General features: G+C 40.5%; 1 protein-coding gene across 5 annotated transcripts in view; it reads left to right on the top strand.

The window, feature by feature from the left end:
* Positions 1 to 18,903, top strand: part of STARD3NL (STARD3 N-terminal like) — a 66,596-nt gene extending 47,693 nt beyond the window's left edge. For 2 of the 5 annotated variants that reach the window (XM_030445625.1, XM_030445627.1), the window contains 8 exons: positions 4,951 to 5,247; positions 7,559 to 7,636; positions 9,574 to 9,651; positions 11,341 to 11,394; positions 11,496 to 11,613; positions 14,060 to 14,158; positions 17,546 to 17,615; positions 18,420 to 18,903. In XM_030445625.1, the coding sequence (XP_030301485.1) occupies positions 5,023 to 5,247; positions 7,559 to 7,636; positions 9,574 to 9,651; positions 11,341 to 11,394; positions 11,496 to 11,613; positions 14,060 to 14,158; positions 17,546 to 17,598 (705 nt within the window). In that variant the 5' untranslated portion in view covers positions 4,951 to 5,022 and the 3' untranslated portion in view covers positions 17,599 to 17,615; positions 18,420 to 18,903. The remainder of the gene's footprint in view (positions 1 to 4,950; positions 5,248 to 7,558; positions 7,637 to 9,573; positions 9,652 to 11,340; positions 11,395 to 11,495; positions 11,614 to 14,059; positions 14,159 to 17,545; positions 17,616 to 18,419) is intronic. The other 3 variants (XM_030445626.1, XM_030445628.1, XM_030445629.1) reach the window with 3 other exon arrangements.
* Positions 18,904 to 19,742: the final 839 nt, after the last annotated feature.

Consider the following 19,742-nt stretch of genomic DNA (forward strand, 5'->3'; position numbering starts at 1 on the left):
CCTTACCCTTGGAGCCCCCCCTGGGGGTCTAAGCAAACTTCCTCCTGCCAGATGTGGGGCAGGAGGGCCACCTCCTGGAGCAGGAGCAGCAGCCCCTGGGCACAGTGGCCCAAAGGAGCCGTGGCAAGGGGCCGTGCTCGGTGCTGCAGAGGAAGGCAAAAAACCCCAGGGAGACTTGTAAGGCCCCGGTGGGGGAAAAAAAGCCTTCCTCCCCCCAGCTGCAGGGCAAGAGGGGCCAGGGTGGTGGTGCAGGAGCATCAGGCAGTAAGCCAGGCCAAATGGGCCAGAGGAGGCCTGAGAAGGGGTGCTGCTCAATGCTGCAGAGGAAGGCAAAAAACCCCCGGGGCCCAGGGCCAATCTGCCCCGGGGGAAAATTCCTTCCTGACCCCAGCAGAGCTGGCGATCGGCTGCTCCCTGAGCATGTGAGCAAGACTGCCTCCTTGACACAAGGGCACCTCCTGCAGATGCTCCAGCCCAACTCTGCCTCAACCTGGAGCCATCTCAGGGGCTTCCCAGAGTGGCCACATGCACCCAGCCTGATTGGCTTTGGGGAGAAATCCTTTCCCGTGCCTGGTGAGACACCGGTGGGTGCTCCAAAGCCCTGAGAGCCCTTGCAACATCTCTGCATCACTCATAGTTGCTGCCCCTGGCTCAGGAGGGGAAGAAGATGGTGACCTTAGTCTTCCTGGGTGTCCAGCTGAAAGAAGCCTTGTAGCCCGGGGCATCTCCATGTGTTGGTGGTGGTTCTCATCTGAAGCAGCCTAGTCCTCCCTCAGCCCCCTTGCAAGGAATTCCAGGAGCTTCCCGAGGACTTGGAGTCAGATGTCTTCAGGCTGCCCCAGCGCCAGCTCTGGCAGCAAAGCCAGGAGGATGTCCCCTTTTATAGTGTCCCGGGGCATTGTGACTGCTGCTTTGGTGGTGGTGCCATTGTGACATGGGGGTGATGGGGACAAACCCCCTGCAGAGCCCCTCCCCCCAGGGCTTCCTTTGGGAAGCATTGGGTGCTGACCCTGAGGCAGGCCCTGCCCTTGGAGGCCATGCTCTGGGCACAGCTGCTGGGTGTCCCTGGTGCCTTCTGAGGCTTGGCTCCCAGTGACAAAGCCAGTGCTGTTGCTTTTCTCTCAGGCCATTGCAGAAGGCAATGCTGCAGCCCAGGGACCACCCCTAATAGCCAACAATTAGCAAACCATCTGCTAGCACACACTTTGTTGTTGATTTGTTTGCAGAACTTTTGCAATGCATGTAGAAAGGTGCTGGGCTATTTCTGTTCATGTAAAGAATCCCAATACTTCAATGCAAGCTCAGTGTGACAAGGCAGACCATGTGTCCCCGTGTCCACATGAGATTCTGAGAGATGAGCAGGCAGAGCAAGGATTCAGATTAATTCCCTTGCCCTGATTCCTCTCTCTGTGAAATTCCTGTATAATTGTTACTTATGCCACTACCACACCCAAAGTAAAATAAATAAAGTCACATCTTTGAGCCAGTGTAGATGGAAATTTTTATGGAAGTGCTGGTGTTTTATTTTTCTTGAACAGTTTCTTATGAGTGTGGCCAGTGGTGGCCTGCTCTAGGGCTTGTATCTCATCCCAGGTGTTTTCCTGTGAACACCATTGCACAGCAGGGCTCTTGAGGGGGGCACTTTTCAGTACAAAAAAGGGGCTGCTTACAGCACTCCAGTGCCACCACTCTGCTCACAGCCTCAGGTTCAGGTGGCCCGAATTTCACTTGAGACACCTGCCCAAGCACAGGCCACAGACATCCTCCTCCTCTAAAGCCCATTGCCAGCCATGGTTTCGGGCAGCTGCTGTAGAAATAGAGGAGGAAGCTTTAAAGATGTATTTAAACATCTGCCTGGTGCTTTTGGCTGGCTGGGACACAGGCTGCTGGAGAGGCAATATCCAACATTGCCCGTGCTGTTCAAAACTGTCCTTCAGAGAGGGAGATGTCATTCACGAGCAGCACATTTGACATTGTGGGAGCACTGCTCTAACACAGACAATATTAGCAGCATTTTTTTAAGCATGATAGCCCTTTGGTTAGTTTTTGCACTTGCCTGTTTTGCAAGTTCAGCAAAGGGAAGAACAGGGTCATAAGTGCTGACTGTTGATTTCCACTGGCTGGAGATGATTTTGCACTCAGTCTGTCCAGTTCAGGAGGAACTGCAAGTGTTTGGTACTTCTTTGCCATGCGCCTGAAAGGTCAAGTGCACCTAGTGCCCCTTTCCTAAGGATGAGGTGGAGGCCCACCCAAAGCCTCCTTCCCTCCACAGGGCACCCAGAAGCCCTGCACTGGTCCCTGTGGGGCTGTCAGGCACTGAGTATGCAGCGTCTACATGAGCAAAATCCACCGTGCTCTGTCAGGCTGGTCAGGTCTTTCAGGGATGTTTATTGCTTGAGAAGAAATGCTGATGTTTAGGAAACTTTACATTTGGATTTGATCTCCCGTGTGTTTTCCATAAGCACCTAAAACAGGCTGAGAAGGGTCAAGTAAAGAGAGTTCTTTGTCGTCTCCCTTGTTTTCTTCATAAATTTGGATTTGGATCCCCCGTGTCTTTTCTCTAAACCTCTGAAACAGGCTGAGAATGGACAGGTAAAGAGAATTCTTTGTCATCGCCCTTTTTTTATTCTTTATGTTTTTTTACTGCTTATTTTCAGGTGTGATTGACTGGTGTCTGTCAGGGCTACCACTCTAGTAATGTACTTTAATTTTGCCTAATGTTACTTCTTTTTTTACCTTTCACTGTTGTTTTTCTCCCATTTTCAACTACATGAAGCACAAAGCTTACAGATTCCTTGAATGGGATCTCTAGTGTAGGGTGTCCCAGCGGGCCAGAAACAGGGAAGAATGTCATGAGTTTGGGTAAGCTTACTTTTTCAGCCTTATTCAGAGTTCAGTTCTTCTGATTTGTTATATCGGTGACTTAAAAAAATCTTCTTTGGCTGAAATATTTCTATTTGAGGCTCATCAGTGTGCTGTCCTGAGAAAGTTCATCCTAAAGTTGGAGAATTCATCCAATAAACATACATTTTCTACTCTTCTACTCTACTCAACTCTACTCTGCCGTATAAAATTGTGAGTCTGATTCTACAAATGAAATGAATTGCAGTTTCTGTTGCGAGGAAGAGAGGACAAGATAAATGGGAGTTTTTCAGAACTTTTAAATTATTCTTTTCTTCAAAGGAGCAACATACGAATCCTGTGGTATGGACTAGTCTTTACTAGAGGATGTAATGAGTTCATAATTATTCATCTGAACTTCAGTGTGCACTGTAGTTACTATTTACTAATAACTAGAAAATAACTTGTATGCTTTATTTTGAGTGGACAGTCATTTCAGATAATGTGGTTGTTACAGACAAATATAGGAATGTGATTTGTAGTGTAAGGTTCAATGTCTGGTATTTGAAACAGAGCAATAATAGAGAAGTAATTGCAAAAGAGTTTCAGATAGAAAATGTGTTATCAACATGGGTTAGTCAGAGAGAAGCAGGTTCCCTGGAATTCTTAACGTGGAGTAAGTCCGTGTTGGCATTCCTACAGGCATTCCACAACTTGACTAACATGATTTGTATTGCACAGTGCATAGCTTCATCATCTGAGTATTTTGTATCAAGTTAAATTTTTTTAGCATTTCCTTGAAAAGTTTATGATCTTTTAGTCAGCTCTTGCTCAAAGTTTTAATTGGAAAAAGGTTCTTGTGAAGTAATTATGTAGTGAATTGTTCATCAAACTGCTCCAGCTTTATAAGAAATTTAACCAAAACATTTTTTCAGGAAGCCCTATAGGCAGAAGAGACTTTGGGTAATGGCATTACCTTTAACCACTGTGTTGCATAAGTTTTTCACAGAGACCCTCTCTGGCAATATAAATTGTCATAGCAATTTGTGTGTAGAGCAAATAGCAGTTTATTTGCTTTGTAGAATAATTACTATGGTATTCAGGATTTTTAATGGTCTTTGGTTGTGTCAGCTCTGAATGTCCAAGTAGCAAACACTGCCATTTTTCTGGAATTGTGTATGGAACTTCCTTTAAGTTGGTAGCATTTAAATCAGAACCATTCAAGATGCCCATCGTCCTGCTTTTTCATAGAATCGTAGAATTGGCTGGGTTGGAAGGGACCTCAGAGATCATCAAGTCCAACCCTTGAACCACTATTGCTGCAGTTACCAGCCCATGGCACTGAGTGCCACATCCAGTCTCTTTTGAAATATCTCTGGGGACGGAGAATCCACTACTTCCCTGGGCAGCCCATTCCAATGTCTGATCACCCTCTCTGTAAAGAAATTCTTTCTAATATCCAACCTAAACCTGCCCCGGCACAACTTGAGACCGTGCCCTCTTGTCTTGCTGAGAGTTGCCTGGGAAAAGAGACCAACCCCCCCCTGGCTACACCCTCCTTTCAGGGAGTTGTAGAGAGTGATGAGGTCTCCCCTGAGTCTCCTCTTCTCCAGGCTGAACAGCCCCAGCTCCCTCAGCCTCTCCTCACAGGGTCTGTGCTCGAGTCCCTTCACCAGCCTGGTTGCCCTCCTTTGGACCCGCTCCAGGACCTCGATATCCTTCCTGAACTGAGGGGCCCAGAACTGGACACAGGACTCGAGGTGTGGCCTCACCAGGGCTGAGCACAGGGGCATTGTTCATTCCCATTGGATGATCTCACTCTTAACAACATGGAGGAGGGAGCCTTCTAAGTCTAGACAATATTCCCTTATTCCTACCTGTCTAACTGAGCATTAATCAATCCTCTTGCTTCACAAATACTCTTGAGAGATGGATGAGATGGAGAGAACCCAGATATATCATGTTAGAGAAACCATTTGTGAAGCCTGCTTGCTGAATTCTCTTAGTTGACACTTTAGCAAACAGAGAACCGACACGGTCAGATGAAATGACCTACTGGAATGTGGGGTTCTGGTGACTAATGTCTTTTGGTTTTGTCTGTTTTTTTAGAAATTCTTCCTATATGGATCAGCCTTCTAGTAATGGTGAAACTGGAAGAAGACCTCTCTAAGGAAACCCAGGATGAATCGGGTGCCCGGTGACGCAGAAAATGCTCACAGTAGCAGTGTGGAATCCTGTCCTTCCTTGCGGGATGTCCACTCCATCAACCCAACACAGCTGATGACAAGGATTGAGACATATGAAGGCAGAGAGAAGAAAGGCATATCGGATGTCAGAAGGACTTTCTGTTTGTTTGTTACATTTGATCTGCTATTCATAACCTTGCTGTGGATAATAGAACTAAATGTGAGTTGTCTTTTCAGTACTCTTTGACTTTATTAATTTATTTATTTTCTTTGGGAGTAGGTAATAAGTTGCTCATTTCTATCCCAAATTATGTGCTATTTCTATCTCTTTAAATTAAAGCAGCTTCTTTCTTTTAAGCTTTAATGACCATGGTATTTCTCAATTGCCTCTACTTTTCATCATTAGGATACATTGTTTATCATCTTCTCATCACTGAACTTCTTGATGTTCCTGTAGTCCATGAACCCTGCTGAGCAAACCATTGGGAATCCAGTTATCTTTGCAGGCTGCAAGCAAACAAAAATGTTACTGTGACTTTGGATTTGGCAAAAAGTTTTATTTTTTTGCCAGCAGTCCTTGACACAGTAAATAACCTCCATTATAGATCCAGCATTATGACATTTGGGGAGCTGTCTTTTTAAGCAATTCATTGATAAAGTGAAAAATATAATTGCTCATTTAGTTTGAAAACCCAGACTTTGCTTACCTGAGTGCTGTAATTTCGGGATTAAAGGTCTGTTGTCTCTCTACTTGGAAAGACTGGGCATAAATTAGCTTGAAAGGCAGCACAGTGTTCTCATGCACTTCAGTTTTTTAGGCCAGTTTCTCAACAGGTTGTTCAACTAAGAGCAGAGTCCAATTTTTTCTCTTGTCGGGGATTCAGAGTAAAGATTTTTGTATTAGCATTCTCTGAATATATAAAAATCTTTATAGAAAAAGCTGCCAACTGATGATGTTTTATTTTGGGTGCTGCAGCGTTATGGGATCTCATGATATTGGCAATTTTCTTTGTGAAAATCTTTGTTTTAAGGAGAGTATATTAGGAACCAGAGTCCTATACTGCCACATACCAGCAAGAGTGAAAAAGGTTTTTGTCTTCAGAAGACATAATATTAGAAATCATCATTTGATATATAGGATCTGATGGATAGTTAAGCTTTTTTGCTCTGCTTCTGAATTGTTTTGATTTTTGAAAAGTCAAATAGCACTTTGTTAAGACTGTCCATCACTGACTGGTATGTAAGTAATAGATCTTCAGAATAGCTTCCAGAGTTCCTGCAAGTATTGTTCTCCCTTTATCTCTGTTATCCAGCGTGCTTGGGCATATTTGTTGTTTAAACACTTCAGGGAGAAGCTGTATGAGAGTTTGAACAAATTCTGAATCAAGGCCATTCTCTGTTCAAAAGGTGTGGGGGAGAAGTTGATCTTTATGCTGGAAATAGATGATCATCCATGATGCTGTAGTGAATCCAAGGCAAAGTTTTGTGTAGAAAGTTATGTGTCAGGTAGACACAGAGGGAGGGACAAGAGAGGAAATAGAACTTGAGGTTGGAGTTGAATAATCTCAGGAAAGCACTGGCCTATAGTACTGTTGGGAAACATTTGCAAGTGTCTCAACTGTATTGCTTTGAGATGGTGAGCACAAGCTGTTGGTGTGCCTTTTGTTGGTGAGGTCCTTCCTTTCTTTAGAACCATGAAGTAGCCAAGTTCAGTGTTGAAGACTTTTGTTCATATTGCTTTCCAGTGTTTTACATAACTCTTCCAAGCAGTGCTTGCTTACTGAATTTAATATTAAAACCAGTATGATATGAACACTAAGCTTTTGCTTCCACATAAGATACATAGCACGCTCACACTAACCCAATGCATCCTAAATAATTTTCTTTCTTACCCAGTCTGAACAGGAAAGTTACAAAATCCTTCCACTGGGAGGAAATGCAGTGGCTTAAGATGATGTAATTTTGCATCCCTTCAAGAAAATGAAAGAATTAAATTTGGTCATTAGTTATTTGTGGGAAAATAGTTTAATAGTTGCAGCTTCTATGTTTTTTTACAGTGGTTTTTTTTCTCAGCTCCCTTAAAACAGTATGTTTGCTGATCAGGAGAAGGTCTGGAGTTTTAATTCAGTTTTCTGTTTGCTAACATGTGACTAACTAGAGCTAGTTTCTCAGTGGCTTTTTGATCAGCTGTTTTGATGCCCCTTATGAGACATAAAATACTCTGTGGATTTGTGTAACAGACCTTAATTTAATAATTTCTTCTTCCTTCTTGTTTGCTATTATTTTGGGACAGATGGAAATGTAACTTACACAGTCCAGGTGATAATCCTAAATGTCTTCACTTTGAGAATTGTATATAATAATGAAAAACAAAGAAGTAATCTTAAAATTCACATTCTTAGCATGTATGTCCCCTATACTTAGTTTAATGGTCCCATCAGTATGGAACTGCTAATTTTACCCTTTAGATTTGTGTGTATTTTTTCAGTAACTTCTGTTGTAAAGCTGTGTGTGGTTTTTTCTTCTTTTAGGTAAAAGGAGGCATTGAGACTACCTTAGAGAAAGAAGTCCTACAGTATGACTACTCTTCTTCATATTTTGATATCTTTGTAAGTGGTTTTATAAAAAAGAAAAAAAGCAGCAAAAGTATAGTTATCCCACATTCCACCTTCCACAGATGTTCCCTAGTGTGAGTCCTGTGAAAGGTTTCATCTTTTTGTGATAATTTAAACCTGAAGGGGTTATGTCAGCTTTCACCTGTCAGAGGGGTTGCCCAGTCCTGCTATGGCAGGAGGCTTATGGAGCCTGTGGGTAATGATGTTTAGGCACACTAAATTGAAACTTCTGCTTTGGGGGGCATAGAAGAACAGGTTAAAAACTCAGTCAAGGATGTGAGACTGATGTACAATAAAGATAGTTCATTAAAGACAGGATCAATAGTCCTCCAGCTGTAAAATTGTTTTGTTTAAACCAGTGTTTTTGTCCTTCCACAGAAATGTCAGTTGTACTGAGAAGACACTTGTTGCTAGTTTGGCCTGTAGAGCTCAGGGTTTTTTTCAGATTTCTGTGTTTTAACTAGAATAGGTGTTTGGGTTTTTTTTAACATTGTACTGAAAACAGATGATGTGAAGTATGAGTCTCCTTTCTATGTGTAAGCACCCTGGGCACATGGGAGGAGCTCTTCTGCACTGGGAAATGTGTCTTTCAGTAAGGCTGTAGCTCTGTAGTTGCAATGCATTTCACACTGCATGGGCCAAGTTATTGATGTCTAAGTAAAAGCTGTTTCTTTACAGTTCTTCTAATGGGCTCCCTGTGTTTGCAAGATCATTAATTCTGATAGATCTTGTTTGGCTGGCAGAGGTGAATTGATTTGGTCTCAGTCATTTTATATTGATGACTGTATCCAGAATCTCTCTTTGAAACTTTTGTAAGAAACTGTCCCGGCTTCTCCACTGGACCATTTGCTGAGTCTAAATGGAATAAGATGGTGGATACAAAAATTTCATAAGCTAGCAAACTATGCTGTGTCTGCCTTTCTTTCTCATCATCATTTTTCTGGCAGGTTGTCCATGATACACCTTATTGCAGAAAGCAAAAAATGTTATCTATGGAAAAAAAGTAGACTTTTATTCCCTGGAGAGGCAGTAGGTCATTGAATTCTGCCAAATGGTTTTTGTGTTTATACAGGCTTTCTTCTGTTTCTGCTCCACATCACTGAAACATGTGTTTGCATAAGATTACTTGGATTCATTGTACCTCTGGCCATGCCTGGTTTTGATTGCTCCTTAATTTTTAAGTGTTTGTTTTAAATTTTTAGGTTCTGAACATATCGTTTATAACAAGTTTGAGACAATCTTGTATCAAAGAATAAACAAGGAACATGAGGGTTAAGGTTCCTAATTCAGAAATCTCACCTGTCTGTTATTGATTTCATTTTCTGGCCTAGAAAGACCACAACTTATTTTTCTTTACTGCAAAAATATCTGGACCAGCTTGCTATTGCAGGCCTGTCTGTAAAGAATAATTGATTGTTGCAATGTTAATATTTCTATGAATAGTAAAAATACAGTAAGTAGAAAATTAAAAAAAAAAATTTCTTCCAATTTTCTGATTACATTTGTGAAGTCCTTACAGTTTAATGGTATTCTTGTACAGTGACACACCACTGAGATCATTAAGATAGATACACAGTGATGCTGGATTAACTGGGTGTGCTAGATTTACCTGATCGGATTCTAGTCAGCTAAAAGTCATGAGCATACCTTGTGTAACTTTTTTATGTTCCTAACTTACTTGTGGAATTGCACGTGCTTGCATATTTGAGCCTTTGTAGGCATGTGATGAGTGGTACCTTTTGCTTTACGAGTGGGAAATGATGTTCTAGTTGTGTTTCATAAGCACACACTCAAATTTGTTTCGCAATAACAGAACTTAGGTTGTGCTGTTTTAAGTTGTTATGTAAGCAGTTAGTTTCAGTGAGCTGAGAATCTTGTGGTTCTTCTGTGTTCTGAATTAACCAACAAATATTTTTTTCCTTTCTCTGTAGCTACTGGCAGTCTTTCGATTTAAGGTGTTAATACTTGCATATGCAATGTGCAGACTGCGCCATTGGTGGGCAATAGCTGTGAGTAGTAGCCAAGCATAATGGAGTTGTAACTAGAGTGGATCAAACAGACAAAATTTTAGATGCCTCTTAACAATTACGTGTTAAGAATCATCTTGATGCTGTATGTAAAAATTTGCTGTACACTAACAGGTTAACGATTTCTGTTCTGGAAGATTTGTAGCCTAAAGAAAAGAATTTAACAGCACTGTGGGTGTGGTCCTTACTAGGTATCATGTTAATAAAAAGTGAAGATTTATTTTGAATCCAGTATGTATGGCTAGTCATAACTGCTTGTTACCTCTGACTTGTTAATAGATGTTTCAAATATATTTACATTTGAAATAGTCAACTGTATTAAAAAAGAAGAATTGGCATTATTGTACCAGAGATCCACCTGTCCATTAACTCCCCTATTCTTAGCTTTTTAGACTTGCAGGTGCCACCCATTGACCACTACCACCTTTATGCTCCAAACAGAATCTTGAATATACATCCCTTCTTAGACAAGGAGTTCTTGAGAACTGTAGGCAGTCTCAGTAGGTTGGAGCAGATATCTTCAGTGCAGCTGTACTGTGTGGATGAGAAAGAATGCAAAACTTGGTAACAAATTCATACTTCCACCAGTCAGTACTAGAGATCAGGATACAACAGGCACATTGCTGGGTTAATGCATTGTAAATCTTAAACCTTTTTCCTCATGCACTGTCATAGGTGCATGTAGAATGTGTAACTTGCTTCAAGTGAATTGGATGTTCAGTCATCTGAAATTACATGCCATGTTTTTTTGAAATTGTGTAACTAGCATGGCACAAACACATCCATTAACAGTAGCTGTTCCTCTGATTGTCTTGAAGTCCCTTGATCTTAATTGTGCAGAGTATTTCTTCCAATCATATCCACAAATCTGATGCACTTGCTTATGAGGTGGTGAGAGTGATCCCACCGTGGCAGTAACCACTAGATATATGAAGCTTCACTGAAGGTTTTGTAAAAGCCATTAATCTTAAAATCCTGCCTGTGCTTACCAGGAGCTAGTTAGGTTCTGCTATTGAAGAACTGCTGGACCCAAATGCACTAATAGAATTAGAAGCTTTGCTTAAGTGACCAGTACTTATCCACTGCTTCTTGGCTTTTTTTCCCAGATATTTTAGGCAGCTTGCCATTTTAAAAATCTATCAGGGACTGTCAAGTTTTAAAAGTGATTAATTTCTCACAACATCAGTATGTGATCAGTGTGTGATATTGAAATCTTAATTCAAATCTATTCCTGCCAAGATGATTTGTTAATTGAAGTTAAAAGATTTTGATGATAGTTAACAGTATTTGGAGACATTGCTGTTTGCATTTACCCAAACATGTAGATAGATTTTTTTATTTATTTAAGGGGCTTGGAGAATAAGAATCTGTTTCCTCATCATGCTTACAGTGTAATCACAATTTATGTAACTCAGCATCAGTGTAGAATCTAAATGGCCTATCTGCTGTGTGGAAATCAACACTTGGAGATATCTGTATGAAATGATACCTGTATTAAGAAGGCTATTTTAATAACATCTTAAGTAAAGCATGTCATTCTTGTTACTTTTTAATAATCTATGATCTTGCTCTTTTTGGTAAATATTTGAAGTTGCAACTGATAGATAATGGCAAAAATGTGAAAGTAAATCCATTTATTAGACCTAACTAATCTTACCCTGTCTCTTTCAGTTTACAACAGCAGTGACCAGTGCCTTTTTATTAGCAAAAGTAATTATTTCACAGGTATATATTCTAATCAAATGTTTGATTTACTTTTTTTTTTCTTGAAAGCAAGATTCATCAGAATAATTTCTGTAATGTTGTGTGGTTTTCTTTCCTTCAAGCTGTTCTCACAGGGTGCTTTTGGCTATGTGCTGCCCATCATATCCTTCATACTTGCCTGGATTGAAACTTGGTTCTTGGACTTTAAGGTGTTACCACAAGAAGCTGAAGAAGAAAACAGTACGTTTTTGATACTTACCCTAAATTGCTGCAATTTGACACTTATTCCCATGCTGTCTGGCAGAAGAATGCTTCTTTCAGCTTGTCAAAATTCAACGAGTTTGCCACATTAAATCATGTGGCATTATTTTTCTTTTTCTGGAAAGGAACATAAGCTTTCAAAGAAATGGGGTTTTTTTTAATTAACAAAGGGAGGCAGAATTAAAAGTTATGAGGTCCAGGATCAGCAGTTTGTCAAGCACATAGGAATGTAAATAATTTTGCACACGTAAGGCATAAACATTTAATTGACTTGGGCTTGTAAGATTTTGTTTTCTGGGAAATGCATAGAATAAGTGCTTGGTTCCTCTTCTAGGATGAGCAGACACAGTAACTAACTCAGTCTCACTAAGTCTTCTTTTGGGGTGGAACAGAGAAAGCAAGGAAGTGTTGTGGAGAGCCTGCCTCATGCACAGACAGGATGAGATCAGCACAAGTATGAATTTCAGCCTCTTCAAGATGAGGCCACAGGTCATCTGACACTTAATGTATTCAGCCAAAGGGAGGAAACCCATTGATTCAGTGGAAAGAGAATTTTGCTGGAGTGGTGAGGAAAAGAAAGCACAGATCTCTGCTGCAGATGTTTTTTTTAGTTTCAGCAGCAGGAGAGTAATTCTATGACAAGTCCATTATTTGTTAATCATTACCTCAAATATTGTCTGTAACTCTGTTGGAAGGGCATCTTTGCCTGTCAGGTATAAACAAAATCTTCACACAGGCATGGATGTCTTCTTTTTTTAGTGCTCTGAAATGCAGTCTTTCTACTGTGACCCCTTCCTTTTTCCACCACTCCAGGAAAAGTTGGTTAAATTAGTACAGTAGGTTTTGCCTAGAGAAAGGAAAACTCAGGGTAACTTTTTTTTGAGAGAGTGAACTTTTAAATACTGAATATTAATAGATAAAGAAAGTATTTGGTACATACACATACACGTACTTCATGGTCACATGCATAAAATTGAGATACTGTTGCTAAGTCCCAGTGGGAGTTAGTGCCACTTTCTTTTTCTACGTTCCTAGTGAGCTTGAAATAGATGGTATTTATTTAGAATACATGCTTTTTAGATCAACTTTTTATAGTTCCAAAAATATTTTAAGCTATTAGGTCAGGCAGATGTTAGATGTACTTGAACTGTGTGGTGGTACTTACATAGTGCCTTATTTGCTTTGAAATCTGATAATAAAACCAGATTTTAATAGTTTTTGCTTTTTGACCAGGTATTTTTCTCTCCTGTTTCTAAGTGGGAGTAGAAGCCCATTTTCTGTGTTACTATTTTGGTTTTTTTTTAAAAAAAAAAACAACCCAGCAAAAAATCCCAAGTACAATAATTTTCTGCCTAATGCAAAAATTTGGAGATATTTTGTCTCAACCTTTAACAAAACAGAAAGGAAAAAAGTAAAAAGGGGAAATACAGTCATTCCACTGCAGAGGATTTCAGGCTTTAAAAACTTCCTTCTGTGAGCAGAAATGAAAGCTAAAATCCAACCAGTATGTGTCTTCCTAGCATCTTGTGACTCATTGTTAAGTATGAGGACTTAAGTTCCTCTTTCAGAGACAACAGAAATGTAAGTAGAAGTTTCCTCTGGAGACTTCAGACTGGTTAATAAGGTCAATCAGTATGGAGAAACAGAGTTGGGTTGGAGATGTTTTTTTTTTAATAACTGCTGGCTACCCCAGCTACCTTCTGATTCACTTATCGTTTCAGTTTACCTTACATCAAGGTTTTCTCTTTTTTTTTTCCTTCTTTCCCATCAGTCTTCATGTGGCAGAGAGCAGAGGATGAAAGTTCAATAGCCTCACAGTGACCTAAAATGCCCCCAATGCCCTGTTATTATCAGAAGACTTGGTGATGACAGGAAGGACAAGATGAATTAGCTTCTTTCCCAGCACAAGCCCTTCCCCCCCCCCCCCTTTTTTTTTTCCTGTATTAAACATACCAAATAACCCCATGTGATTTCCAGATAGTTTTCCTGATTTTAGATGAAACTGAACTAAAAGGAGTTGAAGGTTGGGGTAACTAGGTCTGTTGAGGCAGATGGGTGAAAGCAAGCGATTAATGAGAAGTCTTGTTTGGTTTTGCATGGCAGCTCACTGATTAAAAATATACAGAATTTGAGTTAGCCTGTGGATATTGGTGAGTTTACATATGGCATCCTAATGATGCACTTGCATGTAGTAGAAGGAAGGATTCCTTAGTTCAGGTGTATAGTACCTCTGTTTTGCTAGTGTCTCCTCACCTGCCTGAAGCCATGTGATTTAAACACTTTTTTCCTGAGATTAGTATTTATAGAAGTAACTTGTTAGCAATGCTAGTTGATAATATATCAATCTTTAAGATTCTTCAGCAATACTTGATCTTTTACGTGATAGTACTAAGGATTTGGGGTTTTTTTTGGTTTTTCTTTTTAGGATTTTTGATAGCACAGGATGCTTCTGAACGAGCAGCTCTTCTTCACCCAGGAGTCTTCTCTGATGGGCAGTTCTATTCTCCTCCTGAATCTGTAGCAGGTAGTTATGTTCATGTAGTGAGTGACTTCTTGTATTCACATTAAATACCTGCATATTTCACCCACTTCATAGGGTAAGACAAGATATGGGCTAAGGGTAAAAAAAATAACTTTTCAAAAATTAAAAATGCACTTTACAATTCTAAAATAAAATAATTTTTTTTATTCAGTATTTCAGTTTAATTACCACCTAACAGATGAATTGCAATACACAAAGTTAGTGGGGGTGCTGACATGCCCTAAGAGTGTTAAAAACAGGGTAAGTCTGAAAGAAAATGGTACCAAAACTGAAAGGAAGTGGTTATTTGTTTCTGCCATTGATGATCTTTATGGATCCCTTCCAACTTGAGATATTCTGTGATCTCTTGCCTGCTAGCAGGAGTGTTTATGTTGCAATGCACTATTTAGTCCAGCCAAAACTTGAAGCCTTACAGTACTTTAGGAAAGACAGTGAATCTGAAACTGCTGTAAAGCAAACTGAAATTTCAATCAGAAGCTCTTTTCCTTTCTCATAACAAAAAGTGCTCTCTGTAGAAAAAGAGCTGTGTGGGTGTATTGGCTGAAGGCAAGTCTTAATTACATTTTAACTCTGCATACCATGTGCTTTGTTCTAGTTGAGCTATGAGCTGAGTAAACCAAAAAAATAAATGGAAGTACTGCAAGGTTTAAGATTGTGTTTGTAGGCATTTCAAGGTAATAAGTAATTATGGATTGAGTTATTTGAGGACACTGTGAACCCCCAAAGCCGACCATAAAATCACAGAATTTTCAGGGTTGGAAAGGACATTTTAGATCATCCAGATCCAACCCAACTGCCATGGGCACCCCCACTGGATCAGGTTCCCCACCCAATGTGGCCTTGAAGACCTCCAAGGATGATCCTTCCACCACCTCTCTGGGGAACCTCCCAGGGTCTCCCCACACTCCTGGTGGAGAACTTCTTCCCAACTTCCAATCTCAATCTCCCCTCCTCCAGTTTGAATCCATCCCCCCATGTCCTATCACTACTGACATCCCAAAAAGTCCCTCCCCACTTTTCTTGGAGCCCCTTCAGATCCTGGAAGGCCACAAGAAGGTCCCCTTAGAGCCTTCTCCTCTCCAGACTGAAACACCCCAACTCTCTCAGTGTCTCCATAGCAGGGTTCTCCAGAACCTTCAAACTGGAGCAGGAAAACTCCAGGAGACTCCAGCCCAGCCCCTCCCCATGGGTTCTGCCACCCCTGAGCTTTGCAGCTTGAGCAAAGTGAGATGGCCACCAAGATGGAGCCCTTTGGTATCCCCAAAATGTAAATCTCTTCAGTAAATCTGTGCTGTAGTAGGTGATATATTTAAAATATAGCAGTGGTAACTGCTACAGATACATTTGCCTATCTTGCATTATAGAGTTACACACCTTGTTGGTATTTTTCAATTTGATGGCTCTCACCATTATACCCAGATGCTCAGCAACCATAAATGACTTAGAGCTCCATCTAGGGATGACAAAGCATCAAGACAACCTCGAGTATAAACTAATGATCAAAAGTGAGCATGTATTCCAGTTTTAAATCTTGAGTTTATCTTGAGGAATAATGGTTGGAAGTATTGTACTGAGTTCAGCCTGGGGTTCTTTTGGCCATCAAATATAGTGTGAGAGGAAATGTCAGTGGAGCTCACACATGTTCCCTAGCAGGTTGGCTGGGTCAGTGCATGTGTCCTGGAAAGGTGGTGACAGAGCACAACTGTGCCATTGCTCTCAGCTTACTGAATGGCTCCTTGTCGCCTGGGTTTCAGGAACAGCTCATGTGTCTTCTCTTTGTCTGCTCTACCTGCCAAGTTTAAGCACCCTTCATGGGTGTGAGAAGCAGAAGAGTGGTCAAATTAATATATCTGAGCTAAAACACACTAGGTGACATTGGTAGTCAGATGGTATTCTGAAACTGTTAGATGAAGTACAGTGAAAGTAACAATTTAATTTTTTTTTTCAAAATTCTGCAGTTTTTTCACTTGAAACAAACTATGAATTGTTCTAAGGGAGCAATTTTTGGTTACTTTGCCTGAGATACTGATTGGAAAAATATTTGGAGATAAACTATTCCCCATGGTCATGCAGAAGGGAATAAACACCTCTGATGACATGGCAATATTGATGCCTAAACACAAATCTTTGCTGTCTGGAGATGACATGCAAAGCAGGCTTTCTTGAAATTTTCAGCATATTTATTTTTTTTGTCTTTCTTGAAGAGGCACATGTCCCAGACCATACCCTTTTCCATCCACTTCTTTATATGGGTTAACCCTTCAGCTTTAGACGTGGTTGCCAAGTAATCGTTTTGGAGCTAGCAGGTAGAAAATCAGCCTGGAAAGAGTAAATTTTTACAGTCTCTGTACAATTTCAGCTTCAAAATGAAAGGTGGGGATGCTATTCCAAGAAAGGAAAGGACTTCAGAGTAGTTTGTCACTTCTTTGTGAGAGGTGTATTGCCTGAAGGCAAGTCTTAATTACATTGTCATGTCCATGGGTCAGCTTTAAACTGATGGCAAAAGCCCAAATATGTCTCTCCAGAGCATTTTATCAAAGGCAGTTCTTTACTCACCTTTTTTTTTTTTTTCCCTGATGGGAGTCTCATTTAAACTGCCCAATTTCTTTAGTCTTTAGTGTTAATTTCTTTAGTCTTGCCTGACAAGGACTGACTGCCACCTCAGATGTGGGCATCTCTGGTCTGGATTGGATCTCCAGAGCCACAAGGCAGCACTGCTCCCCCTGCTTGCTTGTTATCTTCTTCCTCTCTCAATAAAAAACTGATCCATCAGGCTACCTCCTGCAAAGCAGGAGCTGTCTCTGGGCATGTCACCAGCTCACCTTTTTTTGGGAGGGGACTCCCAGGGCTTTGTCACAGTGGAGAGCTGAAAGCAGACAGCTGGGCAGGGAGAGGCAGAGGGAGCTGTTTGGTCTGGGCCTTGAAGTGAGACAATCTTTTGCAGAACACGAGATACAGAAGTTATTACTTTGTAAAGCAGTATTTCTGGCTGCTTTGTAAGTATCTTCTGAACTTGTCTTCCAAAGGGCAGGATGTAGCACATGGGAGAATCTGCATGTCAGTGACCAAATGTGGCATTGATTGTCCTGAGTGTCTTGCAGAGAAAACTTGAAGAACTTCTAACTGAAACTGTTGACAGGTTAGGTATTTCAAGAATTATTCCAGTGTTGGGCTTTGGGTTTGATAACTGCAAAAAACCCCAAATCTTCAATGTGAAACATCAAAAAATATAAGAAATCTAAAATAAAAGTAAATATTTTTATAAGAAATAGTGGCCTTTTGATAAGCCATTACCAGTGGTGGTCTGCTTCTTTTTTCCTTCTTTTCTCAGCTAAACTAATAGCATTCCATTCTCATCTTCTTTTTCAGGATCCGATGAAGAATCTGAAGAAAAACAAGACAGTGAAAAACCAGTTGTATAGCAAATATGAAAAGGCAGGTAAATTCCTTTGCATAGAATCTGAGTATTCCTAAAAATATTTTTTTCTTCTTAGTTTCTCCCCAAATAATTTATAAACAGTGGCCCAACTCCTAGGAGTTCATCATCTTTGAACCCAGATTGTCCATCTCAGCAACCTTCAAGAAGGAAATCCTGATGGGCTTCTGGGAGCCTGTGCTTGGGGTTCCTCTGCTGCTCAGTTGTGGTTAACCCCAGGCCCAGAGGTCTCAGAGAGCTGTTCTGGAGTTACACTGTAAAATGCTGCAAGCTCTGGATGGAGCACCTCCAGCATTTATTTGTTGGCTGTCCTGGAAATGCCAGTGGTGGACCAAATGTATAAAAGCTGCTTTTTTTGGAAGTGAGATATTTCTTATAGTTGGCAATGCATGAGTGCTAGGAAGAGATTTTCTTTTCATTTAGGTATAGGACCAATATACTACTCCTGAAGATTTCCCAGGCAAAACTACTTGGATATTTCTTCTCCTCAGTCTGTTGAATAATACCAGTGGGTTACACTGGAGCAGCTGCCTTTTAAGATTTCTGTAGTGTAATATGAGAGATCATTTCCTTATTTTGGAAATCACTTCATTTACTTTTGGAATTATCTTGCCTCATGCTTTCACTGCACCACACACGTCAAACAAAGCACAAGTTAGGGAAGGTATTAAATGTTCTTGAGACGCTGAAGCTTCTGATCAGAAATCTTCTAGTGCTCCTCTGGAAGTGGATGACCTTTCCTTTGCAGCCTCCCCATTTTCACTGTCCCTTTTCTTCATTCATATTGACCTGTGTAATCTGTTACAGAAAGAAAAGCTCTGAGGGAAGTTGTTGGGTTTTGGAAACTGGCAACAGAGTCTGTGGCTGACTTGCTGGTGGAGCTGCTGACTGGAGAATGTACTGAGTAGAAAGCAAAGGGAACCATTCCCATGTACTGTAATACCTCACAAAGATGTACCTTGTTGACATATGTATATTAAGTTGCCTCCCAGGTGGTAAGAATATATTTGTCCATGATGTATTTTATTATTCAGTGATTCCTGAAGTTCATCTTCTAATGACTAGGTAATTACTGGAAAGTGTTGTCTTGTGTACCTAATCAAGAGACTGGTAATATAATGAAGTAAAACTTCTCTGTGGTGGAAGTATATTTAATGATTGTTGGGACTCACTAGCTAAACTTATTTCATGTTATTGCAAATTAGTTTTATGTTTACTTTTTTTTAACTCCATGCATTTTCTTTTTTAATGGATATGTTCACTTTCTAAAATAAAACCATTAAAACATGGATAATGCATTATGATATTTTGTTGGCCTGTCAACTGAAAGCCTGCATGTACCACTCCTTTACTTGTTGTGGGGTAATGAGGATGCCAGTGCCCATAGATTTCCTGCAGAACGTGTTACAGTGTTACTGTAGGGATGCAGTGTTAGTGGAAAGCAATTTCTTTATTGTATATGTGATATGAAAAGGATGGAAGGATCTTCTTGAAATAACTTCTTTTCCACTCCTATGTGGGTGACTGATGTTCTTCAGGTTTAAGGAATGAACTGGAGCAAGCGAGCATCTGGTAGTGAACAGAAGGTTGTCAACTGTTTGATTTAGGTGTGAGAGATATTGATTTTTGGATACAGATCTTAAGTGCTAACCTGTGCTTGACCAAAAAAGAGTTTTAAGCTAACACCCAACTCCTACGTGAAGAAGAAAACTATTGCTTTCCTTCTATCTTCTTATATGGCCGTTAGGTTTTACTGGCAACCTGCATAGCAAATACTGAATACCAGTGCATTCTGCACATGTTAACTTGTGTGTATGGACAATATTGCTTTGTACTATTTCTTCTGCTGTGAGACACAAGCACAATGTAGAAGACAGGTTGGGCTGTGGTCTTGGTCTCTCTCTTACAATCAACTTTTCTCTGAAGCAATAGTGACTTTCATTTTACAGGACTTTTCCACTAAAAGCCCAAAATGAAAGCCAGTTCTCAAAGCATTAAAACATTGTCTTCCCCATACTCAGTCTCAACAAATCAATAAAAAACCAGCACGGGCTTGTAAGCCACTGCAGTTGTCAAACTCACAGCCATGAACCTTGTGAGTCCTGGAAACTGCAGATGGGTGTGTTCAAC

The sequence above is a fragment of the Calypte anna genome, chromosome 2 (genome assembly GCF_003957555.1).
Source record: "Calypte anna isolate BGI_N300 chromosome 2, bCalAnn1_v1.p, whole genome shotgun sequence".
NCBI lineage: Eukaryota > Metazoa > Chordata > Aves > Apodiformes > Trochilidae > Calypte > Calypte anna.